At 43.3% G+C, this 25,792-nt stretch overlaps 1 protein-coding gene across 1 annotated transcript in view; it reads right to left on the bottom strand.

Annotated features, from left to right (window-relative positions):
- Positions 1–6,452, bottom strand: part of il16 (interleukin 16) — a 74,383-nt gene extending 67,931 nt beyond the window's left edge. Inside the window, exon 1 of the mRNA XM_083932678.1 lies at positions 6,331–6,452. Within this exon, the coding sequence (XP_083788804.1) occupies positions 6,331–6,343 (13 nt within the window). The 5' untranslated portion in view covers positions 6,344–6,452. The remainder of the gene's footprint in view (positions 1–6,330) is intronic.
- Positions 6,453–25,792: the final 19,340 nt, after the last annotated feature.

Raw genomic sequence — 25,792 nt, 5'->3', positions numbered from 1 at the left:
GTAACACACTCAGACAGAGACTAGTACATCCGAAGGACAGAACACCACACCACCACAAAAGCAACCTGGTTTATGCTGTCCAATGCAACGAGGAATGCAAAGATCTTTACATTGGAGAAACAAAACAACCACTGCATAAACGCATGGCCCAACACAGGAGAGCTAACTCCTCAGGCCTGGACTCGGCTGTCCACTTACACCTCAAGGAGAAAGCCCACTCCTTTGATGACAGCAATGTCCAAATCTTGGACAGAGAGGACAGATGGTTTGAAAGAGGAGTAAAAGAAGCCATCTATGTAAAAGTGGAGAAACCATCGCTAAACAGAGGAGGGGGTCTGAGACACCACTTATCTCCAATTTACAATGCCGCCCTTTCATCCCTTCCCAGGAGATTCAACAATCTAACCTCAAAGGACAACTGTTCACACATGGCCCGGGTGACCCCAACGACTGTCGTTCAGACTCAATAGAGCACTAACGACGTCGAAACCAACTGCCCACCATCGACTGTCACTCTGACGACGGGCGTGGGCACTTGGAGCACAAAGGGTTTCAGTGACATCATCGGCCTTGTGAGAGGTTAAATACTTGGATCTCCACACCAGTTAGTTGGACCAGTCCCAGCCTGGTCAGATGCGTACATGAACTGATGAAGCCTCTTGGATGAGAGGTGAAACGTCTTCCTAGACAAACAACCAGTCCAGTTGTTTTTGACTGAAATTGCTTTGAGGATAACGATGACCTGGACGAATGAGAACATTCACAGGCTTATTGCACAAGAATTTGGGTCGGAAACCCTGAAAACGGTGCGGGAACATGAAAGGTTGGCTCGGAAAATTGCAGATTACAGAAACCACCTACGGTTCAGTCTGAGATGCAAACAACAAAGGCTTACACCAACTAGCCTATGTTTGAATTCCACTATGAGAGGGCATAGAGTGGAGAAAATCATAGAAAAGGCTCAAAACCAACTCCTCGGTGAGCGAATAAGGCAGGTCAATTTCACCATTGAAGGGCTTAAAGAGAAAGCGGACCTCTCACTCCAGAAACTCACGTCAATCCTACCTGTCTCTATCATGGAAAGAGTTGTGGATTTCACCCAGAAAGCCCAACTATCTCAGCACAACAAGAGCAAAGAGAGACAAACCAAGAAATTTCACAATTTGCAATCCCGGGACACTGGCAAAAACACAGAAATACTCACTTGGAGGCAAAAAAATGACTTTCCAGCAAAGGAAGAAACACAAAACCGATGGGTTAAGAATTTGTCGGACAGAGATCTTTCCCACCCAGAGAAGGAGGTCTTAGCCAAGGGCTTGAACTTTGCCATGACACCAAAAGAGGTACCCGTTGTGGAGTTGATTACGGCTACGGAATCAGCTATAAAGAAAAACAACCTTAATGGAACTGAGGCTGAACAGCTAAGGTTGAAAGTGTCAGCAGCGTTGTCCCAGGCTAAGGTCCCCCCATCCAACCTCACCATTGAGGAGAGAAAAGCAGTAACGGCACTGAGCAAAGACCACAGCATCACTATCCTTCCAGCAGACAAGGGTAGATGCACAGTTGTTCTCAATACAACTGATTATCAGGCAAAGATCTCTGCATTACTCAGTGACTCTAACACTTATGAAACTCTGAAACGAGACCCTACCAGCGGTTACAAAAAGAAGGTGATAGAATGTCTACAGCAACTACAAAAAGAAGGAGTCATTAGCAAACCACAGTATTACAGGCTTTACCCCCAGGACTCAACCCCCTGCTTATATGGACTCCCAAAAATCCATAAAGAAGGGGCCCCGCTCAGGCCCATTGTCAGCAGCATAAACTCGGTCACTTATAACATTGCCAAGCATGTTGCCAATATTCTGGCACCACTGGTGGGAAACACCCCACGCCACATCCAAAACTCCATGGACTTTGTGAACAAAGTCCGAGGCCTAAAAATGGATCCAGATGAAACCATGGTGTCCTACGATGTGACTTCCTTGTTCACCTGTATTCCAACCATGGAGGCCTTGGCCACGGTAAGAGAGCGGCTCACACAGGACATTTCCTTACAAAACCGAACAAATCTCAAACCAGACCACATTTGCCAACTTCTGGATTTGTGCCTGAATACCACATATTTCCAGTTTAATGGCATTTTTTACAGACAGAAACACGGCTGTGCCATGGGTTCACCAGTATCCCCTATTGTGGCAAATCTGTACATGGAGGAGGTAGAGGGCAAGGCGTTGAACTCCTTTTAAGGAGTAACCCCAAGCCATTGGTTCAGATATGTGGACGACACATGGGTTAAGATCAAATCCAAAGAGGTGCAAACTTTTACTGAACATATCAACTCAGTGGACAGAAACATCAAGTTCACCAGAGAGGAAGTTAAAGACAACAGCTTGCCCTTCTTGGACTGTGACGTCCATATGGAGAACGACAGGAGCCTCCACATAGGGGTATACAGAAAACCCACTCACACGGATCAATATCTACTTTTCGACTCTCACCACCCTTTGGAACACAAGCTTGGCGTTATCAGAACACTGCAGCACAGAGCTGATAACGTACCCACTAGCTCACAGGCTCAAGGGGAAGAACGCAAGCACCTGAGAGGCGCCCTCACAACTTGTGGCTACCCCAGCTGGACCTTTGTTAAAACGGCAGCTGCCTCCAGAAAGAAAACCAAAGTGGTTGAGAAAGAAAAAGATAACAGGAGAAACAACATAGTCATCCCATATGTGGCTGGGGTGTCGGAGAAACTCAGGAGGATTTTCAACAAACACTGCATCCCTGTGTATTTCAAACCCGGTAACACACTCAGACAGAGACTAGTACATCCGAAGGACAGAACACCACACCACCACAAAAGCAACCTGGTTTATGCTGTCCAATGCAACGAGGAATGCAAAGATCTTTACATTGGAGAAACAAAACAACCACTGCATAAACGCATGGCCCAACACAGGAGAGCTAACTCCTCAGGCCTGGACTGGAGAAAGCCCACTCCTTTGATGACAGCAATGTCCAAATCTTGGACAGAGAGGACAGATGGTTTGAAAGAGGAGTAAAAGAAGCCATCTATGTAAAAGTGGAGAAACCATCGCTAAACAGAGGAGGGGGTCTGAGACACCACTTATCTCCAATTTACAATGCCGCCCTTTCATCCCTTCCCAGGAGATTCAACAATCTAACCTCAAAGGACAACTGTTCACACATGGCCCGGGTGACCCCAACGACTGTCGTTCAGACTCAATAGAGCACTAACGACGTCGAAACCAACTGCCCACCATCGACTGTCACTCTGACGACGGGCGTGGGCACTTGGAGCACAAAGGGTTTCAGTGACATCATCGGCCTTGTGAGAGGTTAAATACTTGGATCTCCACACCAGTTAGTTGGACCAGTCCCAGCCTGGTCAGATGCGTACATGAACTGATGAAGCCTCTTGGATGAGAGGTGAAACGTCTTCCTAGACAAACAACCAGTCCAGTTGTTTTTGACTGAAATTGCTTCGAGGATAACGATGACCTGGACGAATGAGAACATTCACAGGATTAATATACCGTATATACATAACAGATATTTGATTAAAAAAAGTGAATTAAATACTAAATGCAATAAAATTACTGTTTATCTGTTTACCTATAATTATCTGAATAGCCAAATAAATAAATAAATCAGTAATAACCCCCAGGTTCAGTGAATGAGTATGGAAGACAGGCTTTCTTTTCTGGTGAATCAGTGGCTGTGATCCTGGAAGTGTGTTAGCAATTATGGGGCATTAGTGTGCTCGTTGTGTTGGCCAGATAGACAGGAAACAGAGACATGGATCTCTGTGCTGGAGGCCTAAAAGTATCAAAGACTCCATCTCTCCCTCTCTCTTCTCTTTTATCATACACAGTCCTGGATGTATGTCAGCACAGTGGGAACATATCATTCCATAATAAGTTTGTTTTGCTATTTAGCAATGTAAATAAATTGTGAAGTTAATGCGAATACATTACAACATTACAATGCAAATCAGAGCTTGCTAATGTTTGCTACGTTATTGGTAGTGCAGCTAAGTTAAAACTAACATTCGAACGGCCACATTTTTCTCTCCATCAGCTTTGTATTGTGTGAGGGTGCCTTTTTTATCAATTCTATGTGTAGAAAACAGAAGCATGCCTAAAAGCTGCTGTGTGGTAGGATGCACTACCAAGAGGGTAAAGAACTCAGTGAAGTACGTACATACCAAGCCCCCACCACAGCGACCTCTGGCTAATCCAGTAAACGTCAGCCAGACAGACGTAGCTCCCTCCCCCCAACGTCATATCCATGCCCTTTTTTGGTAAGAGGTGTCACTAGATTTGCTGAGACTTCGCAACACTGCTGAAGGTCCATCCCCACTCTCTGGAGCGGCTGCCCATCCGCCCCCTTCCAAGTCTCCTAGCGGTGGGGAGTGAGGTGGAGGAACCAGACCGCCAGGAAGTGTTCCAAACTTTGAAGCCAATTTGAAATAGTGGTCAAACTTCTGTGTCAGTCACATGATGCCATTGGGCTCAAAGTACTTTTTTCTACACAACCCCCATAAAATGAAACATTTTTAAATGTCAAGTGGCTTGACCCTCTCAAGCACTGAGGGGTCTGGGGGGTGGGTGGGGTGGGGGGGGCGCTAGTGATTATCGCTATGCACACTGAGGGCCCTGATGCACACCTTCATTCAGAAGTCTTGGACACTGCATGTGGCCTGAGGTATGAAGGCCACCTGGCAGTCAGAGGCCCGGTACACAGGCCCGATCCATAATCCAGCCATGCTCACAGCGATTGCTTGGCCAGTAATGGGTTTTGTATTGTATTTAGGACCCTATATAGATGTGGTCCAGATCTGATTGGGAAAAAATGGATTTCTGTGTCCACACACTACTAAAAAATGAGACCTGTGTCACAAGAGCATGTGTTTGTATGTGAACGTAGCCATAGCCTCTGTCTCTGTGAGGTTTTATCATGTGGGGAGAGTTTGTTCAGCCTAGTCCCTAGGTCCATGAAGAGCATATCTACATGGGTTCATCCAGTGCCAATTAGGACAGCTACTGTGTTCCAGAAAATAACAGTTTCCTTTTGTCCGTTATTTGCCTTTAAAAACCTTCAATGGAGGCTTTGTGTTGGTAAGTATTTTCAATTAAAGCCTAGCTTCACCAAAAGCACTTGTTTCAGAGCCTTGAGGATATTGTCTGTCTCCTGTGTTGTCAGCAGAAATACACGTTCCAAGTTCCCTCTGACACACTCCATTCTACTGATGTAATGACACACAGCAGTAACACGGTTTAGTATGAAAACTTGGACGAAGAAGAAAAATGGGAGGAAAAGGAAAGTTTGCAGCATGTGTCACATTGAAAAGTGTGTTTAGAATAGAGGCTGAATGAACAGTATATATATTTATTTATGTGTACATATTTATTTATGTGTGTATGAATATATAGCATCCAGGTCCTCACAGACACCATACTTTTTCCCTGAGCGTGAGCAAGGCAGGAACTTCAGCGGAACAGAATCCTGATTGAGAGAAAGCAGAGGGCGGGGTGACTGTGCAGCTGAACAACGTGTGTGTTGTTCAGAGTTTTCAATGGGGCTTTTTTTCAGTCTGTGAGACGGAGCAGGGCTCATGGAAGAGAGCCACCTGAAGGCAGTCATGCCATGAATAATAATCCACCTCCTTTATGATGTGTAAAATCATTGAGATTATTTATGGCCTTAGTCCTTAAGGGGAAACGACGGTACGGGATCTTCATTTCTTGTTACGAAAATGATCTCACACTTTCCAGGGAGGCTCGGCTACTCTGGACTCTGTTGTGTCAGAGTGGAATGGCAACTGCATGCTGTGTAAAGCCATGTGGTGGTATCTAAGCCTGGCTCCGTGGGCTCATGTGTGGCTGTGGGGAGAGCAGAGAGGAAGCCCTGCCCATCCACTGCTGGTCTCACTGAGCTATTTGTGCCCTAAAGGTCGCCTCGGAATGGACATACGCAATATTATGTAATTTTTTTTTTAATAAAGGAACTCTGTGTGCAAGTGGGTCTGTGAATTCACACATCCACGCTCAGGCAGCACTCAGGCAGGCCAATAAAGGCATCATTTCACTTCCCTGTTCTGTGACTAATTTTAATAGTTACTCAATATTCAGAAACAGACCTCAGAAACAACATTTTCTCTCTTACTTTCCTGTCCTATAATCTTTACAGTCATTAATGTTGACTGGGCTACAAGTCTAAATGACATATTTCCAATAATTATGGACTTGCACTGATTAACATCCCTGTTAAAAACCCTTCAGCGTTTGGAGTGAAAGTCCTACTCACCATAGTCGATCATGTCGTCTTTCAGCCAGTACCACGGCTTCTTAGAGATGCAAACAGGGCAGTCAAAGGATGGATTCACTCCAGACAGACAGGCAGAAATCCAGAAAGAACATCAGATCAAAATCTGACCCATCACTCAGAGCACAGCTTCCTCACTGTGATTCATCTGGGGTAATCTGCCTGTACCTCTTCTCCTCCTTCGTCATCCTCCTCCCTCCTTTTCCTCCCCCTCTGTCTGGAGAACACAACAGTGTGTTTCAGTCAGGCACGGCTCCCCAAAATCACTGCCCCTTTCCTGTGAGCCAGCTCTCGAGAGGAAAACACCGTACTTAGCTGGGCCTGACCTCACACCTACAAGGTTCTTTACAAGGTTCCTTGATAGAGTGTGTGTGTGTGTGTGTGTGTGTGCGTGTGTGTGTGTATATGCGTGTGTACCCACGGGGTGTGTGGGTACATAGGATAAATACATTCTCTGTGACCCATTCCAGTTTAGACATAAACACACACTCCTCATTTGAGTGTATGTGTGTGTATGAATCTAGTTTTCATTCTGGAGCAGTGTTGTTTGAACTGCAGCAGCAGCCAGTAAATATACGAATCTAGGTGGATTTCGGTGGAGGCTGTGGATGGAGAGAAGCACTGTGGGTGAACGAAGTTTGTTTTAGACAGGCTGTGATGGGAGGGGAGGCCTTTACTGAGTTTGGTGTGTATAATTTAGGATATGGAGGATCATTAAATGTCTGCTATTTTCAAACTATTTTGTGTAAGCCACAAACACACAGCATGTGTGGGGACAGCACTTCCTCATACGTAAATGAAACAGAAAATAAAAGAGTTGAGACTCAGCTTGGACTTGGAAGTTAAAGGCTTGTGACTTGACTTGAGACATGATGACTCGAATGACTTGTCCATGGATATTTTATGTTTTCAGTTTAAATATTGAATATTAAAAATGTTCAACATGTCTGTGTTATGTTACCCAGTGTCTGTGACAGCTGGTGATTGCTAACCTTAGGGTACGTCCACAAGGTCGAAAACAACCCTTTTTTTCTCCGTCGTTCTTAAAATCTTCACACTCTGGGACCTGATTTCAAAAGATACTGTTTTCAGGCTCTTATAACACCGGCTGCTGTGGATGGTCGGCCAAAACCAGACTAAGAAAATGTGTCTTTGTGTGGACGGCCCTTAGTCATTAGCTAGCTAATGTTAGTCAGATACAATCTGTCCTAACACAACTCTGTAGCTAGCTAATGTTAGCCAGATACAATCTGTTCTAGCACAACTCTGTAGCTAGCTAATGTTAGCCAGATACAATCTGTTCTAACACAACTCTGTAGTTAGCTAATGTTAGCCAGATACAATCTGTTCTAGCACAACTCTGTAGCTAGCTAATGTTAGCCAGATACAATCTGTTCTAGCACAACTCTGTAGCTAGCTAATGTTAGCCAGATACAATCTGTTCTAGCACAACTCTGTAGCTAGCTAATGTTAGCCAGATACAATCTGTTCTAACACAACTCTGTAGCTAGCTAATGTTAGCCAGATACAATCTGTTCTCTCACAACTCTGTAGCTAGCTAATGTTAGTCAGATACAATCTGTTCTCTCACAACTCTGAAGCTAGCTATATATATATTGAGAATACATTTTTTTTTTGTTTGATTATGTTGCAGTGTGTCAGTATTTTATCTTTTTTAAAGTGATGAGATGATATTATTTTGATTAAATTAAGAAATAAATAGGTTTTACAAAGTCAGCCTATTGGTTTTTGTTTTATTTCACCGAATATCAATGGCCTTAATGTAATACAAAGTTTTGACCAGGTTGGATAACTAAGTATAAGTAGACTAACACCTTGTACTTTTGTCTTTATAAAGACCAGATACTGTGGGCGACTTGATTTGCTCAAGATAAATGATTTGGGACTTACTTGAGACTTCGACTAAATTACTTAAGTTAATTGTCTGGAAAGAGGTAATTGCAAATACCTTCTATTTAACTTCTTTAAATATGTCATTGACTTGTTTCACAAAGACATTTATGAAAGATGTTTGCCAGCATTAAAAACATTAATATTGGAAACAGTCCTGTAAACATCCATTAAACATGGTAAAGAAACCTCATGCCTCACATTCACATCTGTAAGTGTCATCCTCAGTTGATCATTGGGGATAGGCTAACTCATTGACCTGCACATGTGCTGCTCCTCATCGGCTGTGACAACACTCGTGAGCAACTTCAGTAGTTCCCAGGCTGGTCTTCAAACATTGTTCGTGGTATCCACCCCCATAAACACATGGAACAGAACCCTTCATACAAAAGTACTATTGTATCCTTCTGATAAATGAGTCAGATATCCTGTGTTAGGAGTTTGCCATGTTTTGTTTTGATGTGCCTCCCTCTAGTGGTTCACTACAACAATGAATTCTGATAGAGGTTTGTTAAATCAGCAGTGAGGATTTAAGATTTTAAAATGAAGAGATAATTAAAGGAGTTCATGTAGCCTACAGAATGTAGCTATTTTTATGAACTAAAGATGAAATATTAATAAGCAAAAACGGTTAATAGTTTGTTGACTAATCAAAACTATTCAGTCTAACTACACACCTACTGATATCATTATTTGTGTTGTGTTATAGTTGTTATTTTTTTTCAACATTTGGTTACATCCATTTCTCAATACCAATTCAATTTTTTTCAAAAAACTTTGACTGAAATGACAATTTTTCATGGCAAAAATTCAATTCAATTCAATTCAATTTTATTTATAGTGTCAAATCATAACCAAAGTTATCTCAGGACACTTTACAGAGTAGGTAAAGACCCAACAATTCCCCCATAGAGTACGGTGGCAACGAAAACCTTCCCTATAACAGGCAGGAACGTCGGACAGACCCAGCTCTGTGGAGGACGGTCATCTGTCTTGACCGGTTGGGGAGGAAGAAAAGGAGAGAGAAAGAGAGAAACACAAAGATAGACAAAAGACAGAGAGACTGATACACTTCCAGAGATGCAAGCAGCCAGCGAGTAACAGTAACTATAACAATATCTATAGTAATGTGAACATGACCCACATGTTATGGCAGTCTGCATAGCAGAACAGCAGGAATACGCACATCCAAGGTGACAGAACATGAAAATGAAAATAATTATGACAAAATGATGAGTAGGGGCAATAGCAGCTACGATACAGCAAGACATACCACTGATGGTGTTTTTATGGCTACAGATTTTATAATTTATAAAAGTAGTGACAGAATAAACGACTAATAGTTATTGAAGTAGCAGGAAGCGTCAGTAGGCACCACCACGATCAGCAGAGACCTGCACACAGGACCAGGGCAGCAGGCATCACCACCATCAGCAGGGACCAGCACACAGGACCACGGCAGCAAGCACCACCACGATCAGCAGAGACCAACAATCAGGTCCACAGCAGCAGGCACTAACACCATCGGCAGAGACCTTCATACAGGACCACAGGACCACAGACACAGGCATCACCACCATCAGCCGAGACGTGCGCGCAGGAACAGGGCAGCAGGCAGCACCCCCATCAGCAGGAACCTGATACACAGGACCAAGGCAGCAGGCACTACCACTGTCAGCAGAGACCTACAAACAGGACCAGGGCAGCAGGCACCACCAGCACCAGCAGAGACTAGCACACAGGACCACGGCAGCAGGCACCACCCCCATCAGCTGGGGCCTGATATACAGGACCAAGGCAGCAGGCACTACCAAAATCAGCAGTGACCCACAGGACTACGGCAGTAGGCACCACCACGATCAGCAGAGACCTCGGAGATGACAAAGCACAAACAACTCCGGGGAAGAAGTTGAATTAATAACATGCATTGATGAGACATGAATGACATAGAGAGGAGAGAATCTCAGAGTATTAGGAAAGGTAATATTTCCCCTTGCAGACTAGGCTTATAGCAGCATCATTAAACTGAACGGACGCAGCTTTAAGAATAACAACAGCAACACAGCTGAGAGCTCGTAAGCCCTAGCTGTAAGCTTTATCAAAAAGGAAAGTTTTAAGTTTACTCTTAAATATGGGGACAGTGTCTGCCTCCCGAATAACACTTGGGAGTTGGTTCCACAAGAGAGGAGCTTGGTAGCTAAAGGCTCTGCCTCCCCTTCTATTTTTGGAGACTCTAGGAACGACAAGTAGCCCTGCATTTTCTGAGCGCAGTGATCGAGTTGGGTGATACGGTACTATGAGCTCTTTAAGATACGACGGGGCCAGACCAATAAGAGCTTTATAGGTAAGGAGAAGGATTTTAAAGTCTATTCTAGATTTTACAGGTAGCCAGTGCAGAGAAGCTAATACAGGAGAAATATGTTCTCTTCGGTTTGTTTTAGTTAGTACACGAGCTGCAGCATTTTGTACCAACTGGAGACTCTTAACAGACTTATTGGAGCAGCCTGATAATAAGGAATTGCAATAGTCCAGCCTAGAAGTAACAAATGCATGGACTAGTTTTTCTGCATCTTTCTGAGACATAATGTTCCTAATTTTTGCAATATTACGCAGGTGAAAATATGCAGTCCTTGTTTTTAGTTTTATGTGAGAATCGAAGGACATATCCTGATCAAAGATAACACCCAGATTCCTTACTGTGGTGCTGGAGGACAACACAACATCATCCAGAGTAACAATGTCTGTAGCTATTGAGTTTCGGAGGCCTTCAGGGCCAAGTACAATAACTTCAGTTTTATCTGAGTTTAACATCAGAAAATTGCAGGTCATCCAGCTTTTTATTTCCTTAATGCACATTTGAAGTTTATCTACCTGATGGGTTTCATCTGGTTTGATCGATAAATATAATTGTGTATCATCAGCATAACAATGAAAATGAATGGAGTGCTTCCTTATAATATTTCCTAAGGGAAGCATATATAAGGAGAATAGAATCGGTCCAAGGACAGAGCCCTGTGGGACTCCGTGACTAACTTTAGTGTGCATGGAGGATTTGTCGTTAACATGTACAAACTGAGATCTATCTGATAAATATGACTTAAACCAGCTCAGTGCGGTTCCTTTAATGCCGATCAGATGCTCTAGTCTGTGTAGCAGGATGTGATGGTCAATAGTGTCGAAGGCAGCACTAAGATCTAGTAAGACAAGCACAGAGACAAGTCCTTTGTCTGAAGCTATTAGAAGGTCGTTGGTAATTTTTATCAGTGCTGTCTCAGTGCTATGATTCGCTCTAAATCCTGACTGGAAGTCCTCAAGTAACTCATTATTATGTAGAAAGTCGCACAACCGATTGGCAACTAATTTCTCGAGGATCTTAGAGAGAAAAGGAAGGTTAGATATAGGTCTATAGTTGGCTAGTACCTCAGGATCAAGACTGGGCTTTTTAAGAAGAGGTTTAATTACAGCTACTTTAAAAGACTGTGGTACATAACCTGCTGATAAAGACATGTTAATCATATCTAATACAGGAGTGCTAATTAAAGGTAACACTTCTTTGAGTAACCTGGTTGGAATAGAGTCTAGGAGACAAGTAGAAGGTTTTGATGCTGAAATAGTAGAGTTTAATTTGTTAAGGTCGACTGTAGAAAAGCAGTCCAAAAATATATCAGGTCGTACAGTTGTTTCTAAGGGACCTGGGTTCGATGAAAGATTGGTGCCAAGCGAGTTGATTTTGTCTCGAATAGTTATATTTTTGTCATTAAAGAAGGTCATGAAGTCGTTACTACTGAGGGTTATAGGAATACATGGCTCAATAGAGCTGTGGCTCTCTGTCAGCCTGGCTACAGTGCTGAAAAGAAATCTAGGATTGTTCTTATTCTCCTCTATTAAAGATGAGTAATAGGCAGCTCTGGCATTACGGAGGGCCTTCCTATATGTCTTTAGACTTTCATGCCAAGCTAAGTGAGATTCCTCCAATTTAGTAGAGCGCCATTTACTTTCTAATTTTCGCGATATTTGTTTTAGTTCACGGGTTTGCGAGTAATACCACGGAGCTAACTTCCTCTGTTTTATTTTCTTCTTTTTTAACGGAGCAACAGAGTCGAGTGTTTTTCTTAGTGAGCAAGCAACACTGTCAACAAAATGGTCAATTTCAGAGAGACAAACGTTAGTGCAGGACTCTTGAATATTAGGATAAGGCATTAAAGTAAATGCAGATGGAATCGCTTCCTTAAATTTAGTTAAGGAAAAAAAGCATTCAAGAACCACATATTTCAAATGTTATGAACTGTTTTCAAACCCAACCAACACTTAAACGTTGTGTGTGTATATTCTAAAATAATGTTCAATTTACCAACACAAAATGAGCGTAAATTAGAATGCAGATTCCTACATTCTGCTGTATCTACTCTACGTCTAAAAAAAAAACTGAATTTTTTTTTTTAGAAAAGGCCAACCAGCTGAGTCTCATTTTAGTTGAACACGTAACCAGGAAATTCATCTTTTCAATTCCCTAACATCTACAGTATATGAAAAAATAACTTATCTTTGAAAATATTTAAACAAAGGAGAGCAGAGCAACATGCATCATCGTGCCGATTTTGGCAAATCTCTTATGCTCTGTTCTGCAGGGAATTCATGCAGGGGGCTTCATCCAACACAGCAGACCACCTGTGGAGTGGGTAGCGAGGATTCAGTACATTCTAGAATCTTTCCATCTATGGGCACATTTGATTCAGGATCCTAGGGATGCTAACAGCACCCTTGGCCTTTACACCCCCGGGTCTGATGCATTTACGCCCCCAGCCGATGTGGTACTAAATTGTCGACATGGACCCTCATTTACACAGGTGGGTCAACATCAGAGTAATTCATAAGCGTCTTGTTCATCTCTTTAGGTGGAGGGACCGCACATTTTTGCTGCATGACGTTCCTCTCAGCTTAGTCCCAGCAACGCGATATGTGGTGACAACAGTTTCAACTCTAACAGCTATTGTTTTGTCCAAGGTTCAGCTGATGCAGCCTACACAGGAAATAAAAGGCCCAGCTTCCTGAAGCGCTCTCTCTCTACCCTGCAGACAAAAGAAACCCCTGCTGTGTGGTTGTTGTTTTTGTTTGCTGTTTTTTTGTGCTTCACAACACCCCATACACATGCACACGACTGATGTAACTGATTTTCATACATCATACTTACTACATATTCAGTTTCACTTTATGTATTTACACTTTTGTTAATAAATCACTTAAAGGATTGGCATTTCGTGTTTCTTCCCAGTTTTGTCATTACCTACAGTAGAGCCAGGTTTATGACAATAGGTACCACTTTGATCGAAATAATCGGAATGAGGTGGGTCTATCTCGCCGAAACGCCCCTAATTTGCATGTGAGGCACTCGAGCGGGGCCAAAAAACGGCCACTCAATTCCCTGAGAGAAGCCTGGTTCCTGATTGGATGTAGGTCTCAGCAGGATGTGACGTGTGGTAGTACAGACACTACAACAACGCGCTCAAGTAGAGTAGACACTTTTATCCAGTGGGGAAGAAGAACACATCACAGAAAATGATCTGTGTACGCACAACTTTGCACGGGCTTGTGGCCTTGGATTCTCACCTGCTCCCTCTCTCTCCTTTTTACACACAAACGCACACGCACACACAGGCGCGCACACACACACACACACACACACACACACACACACACACACACACACACACACACACAGACACACACACACACATACACACACACACACACACACCGTACTGCAAGTGGGGTGACAGTCTGTCTACCAATTACTGTCAAAAAACACTTTTACAACGCCTCAAATTTTGAGTGTTTTCTGTCATGTTAGTTGTACATTAATTGACGTTGTGCCACCTTAAATCAAACTACAGCTGTATTTCTCACTTAACACTGATCGCTGTATCACTGATCAGCTTGATCACTGAAACTGAAACTTTTTGAGCGGCCACATTTTACCCTAATGGAAACACACTAAATATCACCCATCAAGACAGGACAAGGCCGCTGAATTCCCTAAGGGAAGCCCATCCACAATTGGCCTCCGTGAGGGCGATGCACCTCCCAGAGGTGTGAAAGCAGATTCAGTGTCCGATTATCTCTCACACGGGAGTGTGCAGGTTGCCTAGATGACACACACTTGGTTTGTTTATGAGATCTCAACCTCTGGGGACTATAAGGAGACGTATCCACCTTGTTTACTGACACTGGCAATGATCCAGGAATTCCCAGAACCGTAGTTACCTTCGTATCTTACATTTTGTTCCTCCAGCCCAGACTTGTGCTAGTTGCAGCTCTTTGATGGGAGTTGGATCTCATGGCTCTGTTCCTTTTCAAGAGCCACTCAAAAGTGCAGCCCATCGTTCTTTTTGTAAATAATTTTTTGGAGGGGCAGGGGTTATGATTTATCTGCAAAAATTGATCAGGCATGCCTCTCTGTCATGCATGTCGGATAAAAGCATTATAAAAGCGTGTTTGGTGTGTTTTCAGTATAACATCTGTCTGTGAATTCTGCAGCTGCTGCTGCTGTTGTCACTGTCACGGCCACAGGAGGAGGTGGAAGTGCCACAAATGCTAAGGTTGGAACACAAACTGGACCAAAATGCATGTGTAGTCCCGAGATCTAATGTGGTTACCTGAAGTCACCAGTGTGACTGGGGGTGCGAGTGTCTCTGGTGTGGCGTCTGCCATGAGGTAATGGCAGCTCTGCGGCACGGCGCAGTGACGTCTATCTCACAAACACAATGATCTGAAGCAAGGTTGAAGGAACACAGGAGAATCATTACTCTAGGGAACACTAGGGAAACACATAGAACAGGTGAAACGATCAGGCAACAAGTAGACGGCCTCGACACGGCCTTGACTCAAGAAATATCTGCGTCCACAGGAAACCAGCGAAACCGGCTAAAAACGTTGTACTTCACATGCCAGGCCCGGATGTGGCGCTGTAACTGCCACAGAAATATGCCAACAAGGAGAAGAAGAGACGGGGAGACGCTGTGGGGAATACAAACACCGAAGAGTTTCTCTCCAAATCTGGAGACTTCCCAAATCCTCCTTCATCCTAGAAAGAAATGTGTCACTGTTTCTGGTGTTAGTGGAGACTTTTGTGGTGTTTTGGACTCTGATGCACCAATCACTCTGCAGTTAGTGTCCTCAACGAGCAGAGGGTGCTGCTGGGAGCCCCTTCCCCGTCCTAAAGCACTCACAGGCGTCACTTTCTCAATACATTTAGAGACTTTTCACAACTTCTTAGAACTTTATTTAGAAAAAGATACTTGAGAGCAGTTTAGCTCCTTATTCAGAGCATCAGGGAAAAGGGAGAAATCTGTGGTCGGCCTAATTCATTCCCATGCATGTGGCTCAGAGTCCAGTTCAGTAAACAGTCTATAGGTCCGTCTCTCTCCTCTCACGCAGCAGCACTGTTGTTGTTATGTGACGCAGCGGGGTTAGAGGTCCGAGGTGGGGAGATGACGCCATCGTTTAACAAAGTATGAGGTTTCTTCGTCCAGACGACAACGCCATTGGAGGGTTTTTCCAATCTTCCCACTCTGGTACCCGATTACAAAAGATCCTGAAAACGCCGGCTGAGTGTGAATGGTCGGCCAAAATGATACTAAAGTTGTGTGGTTACAGGAAAATGTGTCTTCGTGTGGACGGGTCCAAGATTACCTGCGCTGCCTGTGGAGAGGAGACGACACCCACATGCCCTAACAGACAGGGGAATAGATACAGGAAGAGTAATACAGACAGGGAATAACAACACACACTAAAGGGAGAAGGAGGAGCTGCCATGATGTGGATCATGACAGCGAAGTGCTCAGGCAAACATGGACCTGGTGCTGCAGATCTAGAGCAGGCAGTGAAATTTGGGCACAATGATACAGAGAACGGCCCTCAAGTATGACTCAGCTCCCTACATTCACACCCAGATGTGTCATTTTAGCAAAAATAATAATCGTAGAAGACTAATAAAACAAATTGGAATAAACATTCACTGTAATGGATTACTTATCACATATCTCTGCAGCCGGAATTTCATTCGGTAGTTAGATTAATAATACCCCATATTACTAAGTATTCCTGTTTCATAAAAAATGGGCTACACCATACAAATAGGGTTTCCTAAAAGCAGATCCTTAAAGGTAAAGCATGTGCACCAGAGTCCAAATGTCTGTTAAAATGTAATAGGGCTAACTACCAGGAACTATGTCACTATGTCAGTTTTCCATTGGCAGGAGTTATTTTCCTGTCTTTAATGCTTGAATATGTACCTTTCCATGTAATCTTCTGTGGTCAACTTTAGTTTAAAGTTTGAAGTTTAAAATCATGTGGCTTGTAAATGTTATGCTATATATTATGATGTAAAAGTAGATGTATCCTGTTACTTTGTATGCTGGATGTCTCAGTGGAGAAATGAACTCAACCACACTGAGCTAATAGCACACAGTAGACAGGCTCTATGTGAAGGAAATGGACCACACCTCAGATGGAAAAGAGGGTAAAAAAAAACATCCTCAGTAAACAGCCTGCGAGCAGGAAACCCTCTCTCTGTTCTCTCCGGCCCTGACCTGACAGTGTTAATCTCCTATCTCTGCGCTGAGCCAGCAGACATTAAAGGGCTGGGCAGAGTTGAGCCTATATTAAAACAATAGTACGCTCCCCTCCTTCTTTATGATCTCTGATAGAACACAGTAGACTCTCTACATCTGTCCAAGGCTCCCAAAGGAATTCCTTTGTCATGACTGCTTCCACAGTTGTGTTTGTTTTTAGTTCAGTTAAATATTTGGTTTTGGGTTATGTGACGCGTTGAGCATCTAAACGTAGGTTCCACTTTAGTTGATCAGTTGTTTTACTGTTTTTTGTTTGCTTTGATCTAATCATTGTTCTCTCCGAGGTCCACTTCCTGGTTGAAGATAGTGCTCTCATGAACAAACACACACATGTGAGTGCCTCTTGCTCCAGCAGGGGCAATCTGAAAACAGTATGCACCATTTTGGACGGGTTTCCATGTTGAATGTTATGTTGCCTCAAAAAGGTGTACAACAGTGCCCAACAGGCTTGTGCTGCGATCACACCACACGCGACAGACGTGATAGAAGCAGCGCGACTATATACAAAGCCAATCTACAGACGCAATTTGAAGGGGGGCAGCACGTTCCTCGCGTTACCTGTGACAACATAGATGCGAAAATCGATCGATATTCGCCTCCAACGGCTCCAACATGCCAGTTATAAATATAGAACTTTTCAGCTGAATCGCGTGACACTGTGGTGTGTCAGCCAATCAGCGTTGAGATAGCGGTAAGCGTCATAACATCCGGGGGATCACCAAGGGATCACCACAGCTGCCATTGTTGCAGTTCTTGACTCTTTAAGCTCAACACACTTCATCTGAGAGCTAATTTCTGTTCTTTTAAGCATTTAGATCCCTGGTTAGCACTAGCATCACCTACCATCTAGCACAACAGCAGAGAGCACTATGCCTCAACGCTCCAAATACGCGATTGGTGTGATGGTCCAAATATGATCAAGCAGCGTGTTACTCCCGTTTCCTGTGATTTCATCGTGTTCTATTGTGTGCGGAGTGATCGCAGAATTAGAGGTATGTTTTCTCCTGTTTGGCGGGTGTGTCAGAGGTGCAGCAATTTGTATGTAAACTTGTGGTATTAACAAGGCATTGCACTCACGGATCATGGATAAAGTTTAGTAAATAGGTGTGATCCGAGCAGGCGGGCTTAGGAGTAGGGGTAGCTAGCATGATTTTGAGCTCACTGTGCCCCTCTACTGTCAGAATTAGAGCTTTGCCTTTTACATTTACACTCTCCTTCATTCATTCATTCATCTTCAACCGCTTATCCCGGGGTCGGGGTCGCGGGGGGGTGGGGGGCGGGGGCTGGAGCCGATCCCAGCTGACATTGGGCGTGAGGCGGGGTACACCCTGGACAGGACGCCAGTCTATCACAGGGCACATAGAGACGAACAGAGACAGACAACCATCCTTGCACAAGTTTATATATATGAACTAGCTCTTCAGTATATACCTCGGACTCACACCTTGCAAGGTGACCTGTACAGTCAAAAGCAATGCATATTACAATAGTGGTAATTAGTGTATTCCTCTGTAAATCCCAGCCAGCAATTTCCTGCAGTCTTGCGAAACAGTGTAGAGGAAACATAAAGGAGAAAGAACTGGACCCAGAGGCAGCAGGGAGGCATGACGTCACACCCTTTTAACGTTACTGCTGGTTCACATTAGTTTGTGCACACACACACACACACACACAAAAACACACGCACACACACACACAAACACACGCAAACACACACACACATACACACACACAAGCATACGCACAAACACACACACACGCACGCACACACCCACGCACACACACGCACCCACGCACACACACACACGGACACACGCACACACACACACACACACACGCACACACACACACGCACACACACACACACACACACACCCCTTCAGCTCACCACATGGACCCTTCTCATTGATATTCATATAATGGTTTTAATGCTTGCGATCAATAGATGCATGGCAATATTCAAGCTCCAGTGGAAGAATTAACGTATTTTTTAAAAGCAGAAACTTTAAACAAAAACAGTCTCCAGCTTTCTAAACGTTTGTTTTGTATAACGTTTCAAATGCTATCACAATTTTAGGATCCAATCAGCTTTTCACAGATACAATTGTGTCAAAGCACCATTGTACAAACATAGACATAACCTAGGGGGACCAGACGTCCCCGGTTTCTGGGGACAGTCCCCATTTTCAGTGACCTGTCCCCGGAAATGGCCCCGTTTTTCACTGTGAATGAAAGATCCAAAAATAGATGCACACCCCACGACTCCCACAGGCTAAAGCCAGAACCAGCGCCTCCAGCCCAGAGCTCAGGGCAGAATGGCCCTCTAAAACTCCCATATTTCTGGTATTTTGATTGGTGGGATAGCTTCACATAGAATATTATTTTCCCTTCATGAGAAGCAGCTTCAGGTACGACATTCTTTCATGGAATTAATGCATCCATATGTTATTTAACCGTTGATTCATATGTGTAGTTATCTATAATGTGTGTGATAAAACAGATCTGTTTGTTATTATCGCTAACATTATTAGCAGCGATGTAACTAACCACTGTTTAGCACTTTTTATGACATTGCAGTGTCACTCTAGCTCCTTAGAGGGAGGTGGTAACTTTTCATTAAATAAAACTTATTATAAACTATTCATCAGGAACGTGTGTCAGCCTGTCAGTGTCAGTGAGGACCTGTGATGCCACTAACACGTTAGTAACACTACTCTAATCTGACTCCCTTGTCTCAATAAAAAGCAGGCCAGTCTAACACGTTATTATTTCCACATCAATAGTCAGATTACAGTCACTTATCTAACTCACTGTGTGTTACCATGGTGATAGACCCACCTCTTCATTGTGTAAATTCTTGAGCTGAGTTGTATTTGCTCTGACAGGACGCCTCCCTCCAGTTGTGTTAGCATGGTTCAAATGCGTAGAGCTAAACAATCTGTAGAATAATATTCCAGTAGCAGCAGGATGTACCAAAAGTTTAAAAAGTCTTCTGTTCAAAATGGGTCGGCTGCATATAATATATCCAGTTTAGTTTGGCTCTGGTGAAGACAGGGAAACATCTGTTTGGTTTGTCGGTGAACGACAGAATTCCATTATGGCCTTTTTAACATTTTAGTCTTCACGGGATATGGCAGGACAGTGAAGCCACATGGGCTTTTATATCAGGCCTATTCAGAACATTAAAATTATGATGAGAAACAGACAATATTAATACATTGAATATGTTTTTACATTGGGTTAGGTAAATCAGGTGTAAGGTATTTTGGCTTTCATTTGTCATTTTTAATTTAAAATTGATTTATTTCAAGTTAGGGATTCACTATTAGACATTCATATTGTACAACAAGAGGAGATATATCCTGCCAGGCTGTAGCTGTTTGCTATTTTCCATAGAAAGCTGGGAAGAGGTCTCGGGGAAGACCCAGGACCAGGTGGAGAGATTATATCCCCACACTGGCCTGGGAACGCCTCGGGATCCCCCAGTTAGAGCTGGTTAATGTGACCCGGGAAAGGGGAAGTTTGGGGTCCCCTGCTAGAGCTGCGGCCCCCGCGTCCCGACCCCGGATAAGAGGCTGAAGATGAGTGAGTGATTAACAGAAAACTGATTCAACCACCTTAAGGGCGCACTCACACTGTCCATCTGTACCATGCCCTGTGCTTTAGGGTACTTGTCCCCCCCTCCCTCTCCCCCCGTAGCCCAGGCACGTTTGTACTCACACTACCTGGGCCTCGGCGGATGCTTCTTGCCTGTCTATATGTCATCACGCTGTAACACGTAACACGCATTGATGACGTCATTGTGATGCGTCGCTTTGTTTACAAATCTTTCCATAGACCTCTGAGTTTTTGTGCGTCTTGTCGACTGTTTTTAAGTATTTTCATTGACCAAATCTGCAGTAAACACTCCACCTCCACATCACACCAACGTGAACCTTTCGCTGCCATTGTTTTAAATGTTGGTTCGTCCTTCTTTTTTCTATGTCCCAACAGGCGCACTTAAAATTACGTCAGAACCACCGTGGGCCTCGTGCTCATGCTCGTACACGTGCACACGCTCATGCTCGTACATGTGCAAACGTGCTTTACAAAAGCCCACCTCTTCCTTACAGGCCGTGGCCGGCAAGCGTGCTGCAGCTAGGCGCGGTGCGGTTGCATTCACACTGGTCAAAGGAACTAGACTTAAGCCGTGAAACGTGCTGGGGCATGGTACGGATGGACAGTGTGAGTGTGCCTTAAAACCGTATCTTTTCTAAAACCATATACCCCAGGTTGTCATTCAACATGAACTGTGACATTTTTCATTTCAAACTCTTCCCCAAATCTTGTGAAAATCATCTGGTGTAAGGAGGAGGCCTTAGTTTGGGTGAAGTGTCTGATACCTGTTTATCACAGCGGATTTTATGGATCTTCTTGATCTCAGCTACTTTGATCAGAGGAAAAAAAACTCATTGTTAATAATTGTTGTTGTAATTTAGGAGAAACTGCTTTATGAATGGTAAGGGCAGTGTCCCTGTTTTAGTTTTTCAAAGACAAAAACACTTCATGTTTTTGAGGGTTTTACGCCTCTGAACCAAAAATTTCCCCAGATTTTGTCTCAGAAATCTGGTCACCTTACAATAACCACACAGTCACATCGTAGAGACTTGATTTGTATCCTTTATAATCATATTTGCAACATCTCCCCCCAACCACTACAAGGAATTAGAAAGCTTTGGGCGGATGACTTTGGGGAAGTAATGAGAGAGGATCAGTGGGAGGCAGCACTGTACTTAATACACACCACTTCCCCTGTGTTAGACATAGCCTGATTCAACTTAAAATCCTTTTAAGAGTACACTGGACAAGGGCCAAATTGGCCAAGGCTTTTCCTGACGTTGAACCCTCTTGTCAACGTTGTAAAAGTAAACCAGCTGATCACATACACATGTTCTGGTCCAGCCTGCATCTAAGAAGATATTGGGCAGACGTCTTTCTGGCCTTTTCTACAATGTGTGGTGTGAGCATCCTCCCAAACCCAATATGGTCAATTTTTGGCTTTACTGATGAAACTCGCTCTCTTAAGGGCAAATTCCATGTTGTCATAGTTTTTACCTCTCTGCTGGCTAGACGTCTGATACTTCTCATGTGGAAGGAAGAAACACCACCCACGTTTAGCAGATGGATTAGAGTCACCGTGTCATTTATGAAATTGGAGAATATCAGTTACACTATAAGAGAACTGGGCCCCTTTCTTGACATACTATGAGAGCATACAAAGCCTACTACAACAAATAGATTAGATGCCCCCACCCCCCGACATGTGCGGTATGTCTTTATATATTGGTGTGGGTTATATTTATTTATTTTTGTTTCTTTCTTTCTTTATGCTCTTTGTTGTTGTTGTTGTTGTTGTTGTTGTCGTTGTTGTTTTTTGTACTTGTATTACGTGGCTACTTTATGGGATAGGCTGGCTAAGGGTGGGTATGAGGGAGGGACTTTTGGGTGGGTGCTGTGATTATTACACTTGTAATGTGTAGTTGTATTGATACCTAAAGAAAATCAACAAAAAATGTTAAAAAAACATAACCACATAGATTCCTCACTTTGTCCCATGCTAACTGGATTAATAAATAGTAGTAATGCAGACATCCACAGGCCATGCAAAGCAGACTTTGCCATGCATTGTGCCTGTCAATCAAAAAGATGGGAACTTGCTTTCAGACTGAAAACATGTATTCCTCACAATGTATTTCAAAAGAGATAAAAACAGAAGGCTGTGCCTTTAAGGACACTGTGGCACATGTGCTGTACAAGCACAAATGCCTGTGTTTTTGGTAGTGACCATGACATAAAGACTGCTCATTCTGTTGTCTACCATACAGAATCTTACAGTTTCTGTAAAGTTAAATCAGTTGAACAGTGGTTTGGTCCATTGGTACCGTGCTTTAGGATGATTGCCCACCCCCCCCTCCCTCTTCCCCCACGGCCCAGGCCCGTTTGAATTCACATTACTTGAAATGATCTGGCCCATGGCTCGATTGCTTCTTGCTGATTCTTCATCACCCCTCTGCGATTTAGTTTAATCTGACTGTTTTTGAACGTTTCATCTGACAAAATCTGCAGAAAACACTCCACCTCTGCATCAAACCACTGCAAAGCGTTACGCTGCATCTTTTTAAATGTCCGTCGCAGGGAACAGATGTATATAAACAGACATCAGGACCGCCGTCAATGCTCATTTAAAGTCCACCACTCTCAACTGGGCCGCGAATGGCAAGTGTGCGGTGCCTGGGCGCGGTACAGTGATACAGTGAATTTTTTTGGACCAGGCTAGGTTTTATTTTATTGGAGGTTTAAGTTCATGAATAATTAGGGGCGTGGCCTCTAGAGTGACAGCTAGCTTCTGGCCCTTTCTTCTCCTCAGAGGTAAACATCAGCCAGATTGACGTATCTTCCTCCCCCCCAACATCACATACATGCCCTTTTTTGTTAAGAGGAAATGAGGCGGAGGCGAAGTCTGACAAGATGGCGACTCCCGTAGGTGAGGACCATTGGATCAAGTTGAGAGAACGGACCCAGACGGGTATGCTACATCCATTTTTTATACAGATATCCACACATGGGCTCGAAGTTAGGTTATCAAGTCTTCATTCCATATAATGAATCCCATATCTTATGAAAGATGTAACCTTTCTTTTAATTGTGTATGCAAGCCTTTCACTGCAAGAAGAAAAAAGGGTCTAAAGAAGGAAAACAAACACTTTTCCATTGTCTAACAATAGGATGTTTTGTAACAGATTAATAAACTTATTTTCATGTGTACTCAGGGCCAAAGCTTCTGGATTAAAACCATGGATACTAATCTTCGGGCATACAGGGGTTTCTTTGTGGATGATGTTAGAAACTGTGTGGATTATTGTTTTTCAAAAAACAGACTTTCAAAAGATATGTTTACATTTCCAGATGCAATGAAATATGGTTTCTTCTTCTGTTAGGGTCAGGGTTAGGGGTAGTGTTAGGATCTACATAGGCCTATTTACCAGGGAATTTAGCACTATTTGTAAAAATAAAAAATAAAACAGACTGGGGAACATAGGACAATTTCTGTGAAAAGCGGGACACATACAAAGCGGGGAACATAGGACCTGGGGAACATAAGACCAATGGAACATAGGAGCCGGGGAACATAGGTATGGTCCTGCTATGCTTACTCAAGCTGTCTGCTTATCAACTCCTTGATCATAACAGAATAGTAACTTTCACCACTGCTCGTTTTAGAACATGTGTTCTTTGTTAATATTGTCTAACGGACAATTGATCATAGATAATTGTTTCTGGCTACCATTGTTAGCTAGCGAACCTTTATTTTCCCAGGATCATGCCCGGTGGCAAAACAAAAAATTGCAGAGAAAGCGAGACCTATGGGGAACTAATCTAAACGCAAATGATATAACATAAACAATGAACAAGTTTTCTTGCATTGGCGTTTCTAGAATGAGCAATGGTGGTAGTTACTATTCTGTTATGATCGAGGAGTGGATAAGCAGCGTAATTAGCTAGTATGCTAGCTTAAAGTTATCTACTTCCACTGAAAAAAAGAAATGTACATCAGTCATTCAGTTTGTCCTACTATTCAGTGGCTCATTGTTGTCTGTCTCGTTCGTTCCTTGTTTCAGAATTTTTTTCCACTTCCTCTTGGTTTTGCAGGTCGTCTTTTGTCTTCTGTTCATGATGGTCAGTGGTCAGTTTTGCTGGGTATTTGAGTCTGTACAGATACTTCTACACCTCATCAACTGCTTCCCATGGAGATATCTAGGAAAAACACCACTTTGTGCTGATGGTACTTCACTCTCTTTCATCTTTCTGGCAGCCTCCATTACTTTTTGCCAATCACGGAAGTTCAGCAATTTCATAATTAGCACTAGGGGACACCTCTGTCCAGTTGTCACTTTGCCAATTAGATGCGCTCATTTAATTGTTACTGGGCTTGGCAGCGATGCTCCAAACAGCCACTCCTCCAAAAATTTCACAGCATCTGTCTCTGATGCTTTTTCAATGAGGTTTACTAGAAATGGAATGCCAGTCTGGGTTCTATAAATGATTTAGTCTAAAGGTGAGAAACTCCACCTGTTCTCGAGGGATCACACTGTTTATTGTATACCCCCAATGCTATTGTCTGTGTTGGTAATTCGGTGTTCAGTCTCAGCTTGTCTCCCTGCAGAGTCATGAATGCCATCCTTGATGTCTTTCATAGTAAAGAAGACTATGTAGATATTTGATGAGAAAACACTTTCATTTCCAATGAGAAACTGCTCTATTATAAAACTAGTGGACACTCGTAGAACTGCAGTTTTTGGCACTTCCTTATTGGATCAACCAGGAAGTCGCTGTGGTGGGGGCTTGGTGGTTATGCAATGTTTTTATCATTAACAGATTTGTAGGATATTGTATGAAAAGTTCTGCACAAACTTTTCCTGGTACACGACCACAAGACATTTACAGAACTAGCCACATTAGCTCCACCGCCCTAGGCTAACACAACACCTTGCTAGATAAACGTAAGTGGGAGTCAATGTTGAGATTTTTTTTCCGGGACTGGGAGGGAACGGGAGTAATTTTTAAAAATTTCCTGTGTCTCACCGGCTCCATGAGTCAAGTACAGGCACTCCTGTGCCAGTCCAGTGGAAAACACATCAGCTTCGGGAGTGAAGTACAGGCGGCATTTATGATCTATGATTTAAACTGATATTCAACACAGTACCATGCTCAAAGACTGTAAAACACCGACCCTCACTAGATTAGCATCTAGTGTATGTGCCATCGATAGTAAGCTATATCGCAAGTCATGGTGCAAGTGCGGCTATTAAATTAGCATAACAGAGTGTAACATTGTGTTCCTTAACCATCTGTTTGTACAGCTG

The sequence above is a fragment of the Echiichthys vipera genome, assembly GCF_963691815.1.
Source record: "Echiichthys vipera genome assembly, chromosome: 1".
NCBI classification, from domain to species: Eukaryota; Metazoa; Chordata; class Actinopteri; order Perciformes; family Trachinidae; genus Echiichthys; species Echiichthys vipera.
Note: the sequence above shows the minus strand (reverse complement) of the source record. Positions and strands in the feature narration are given on the sequence as shown.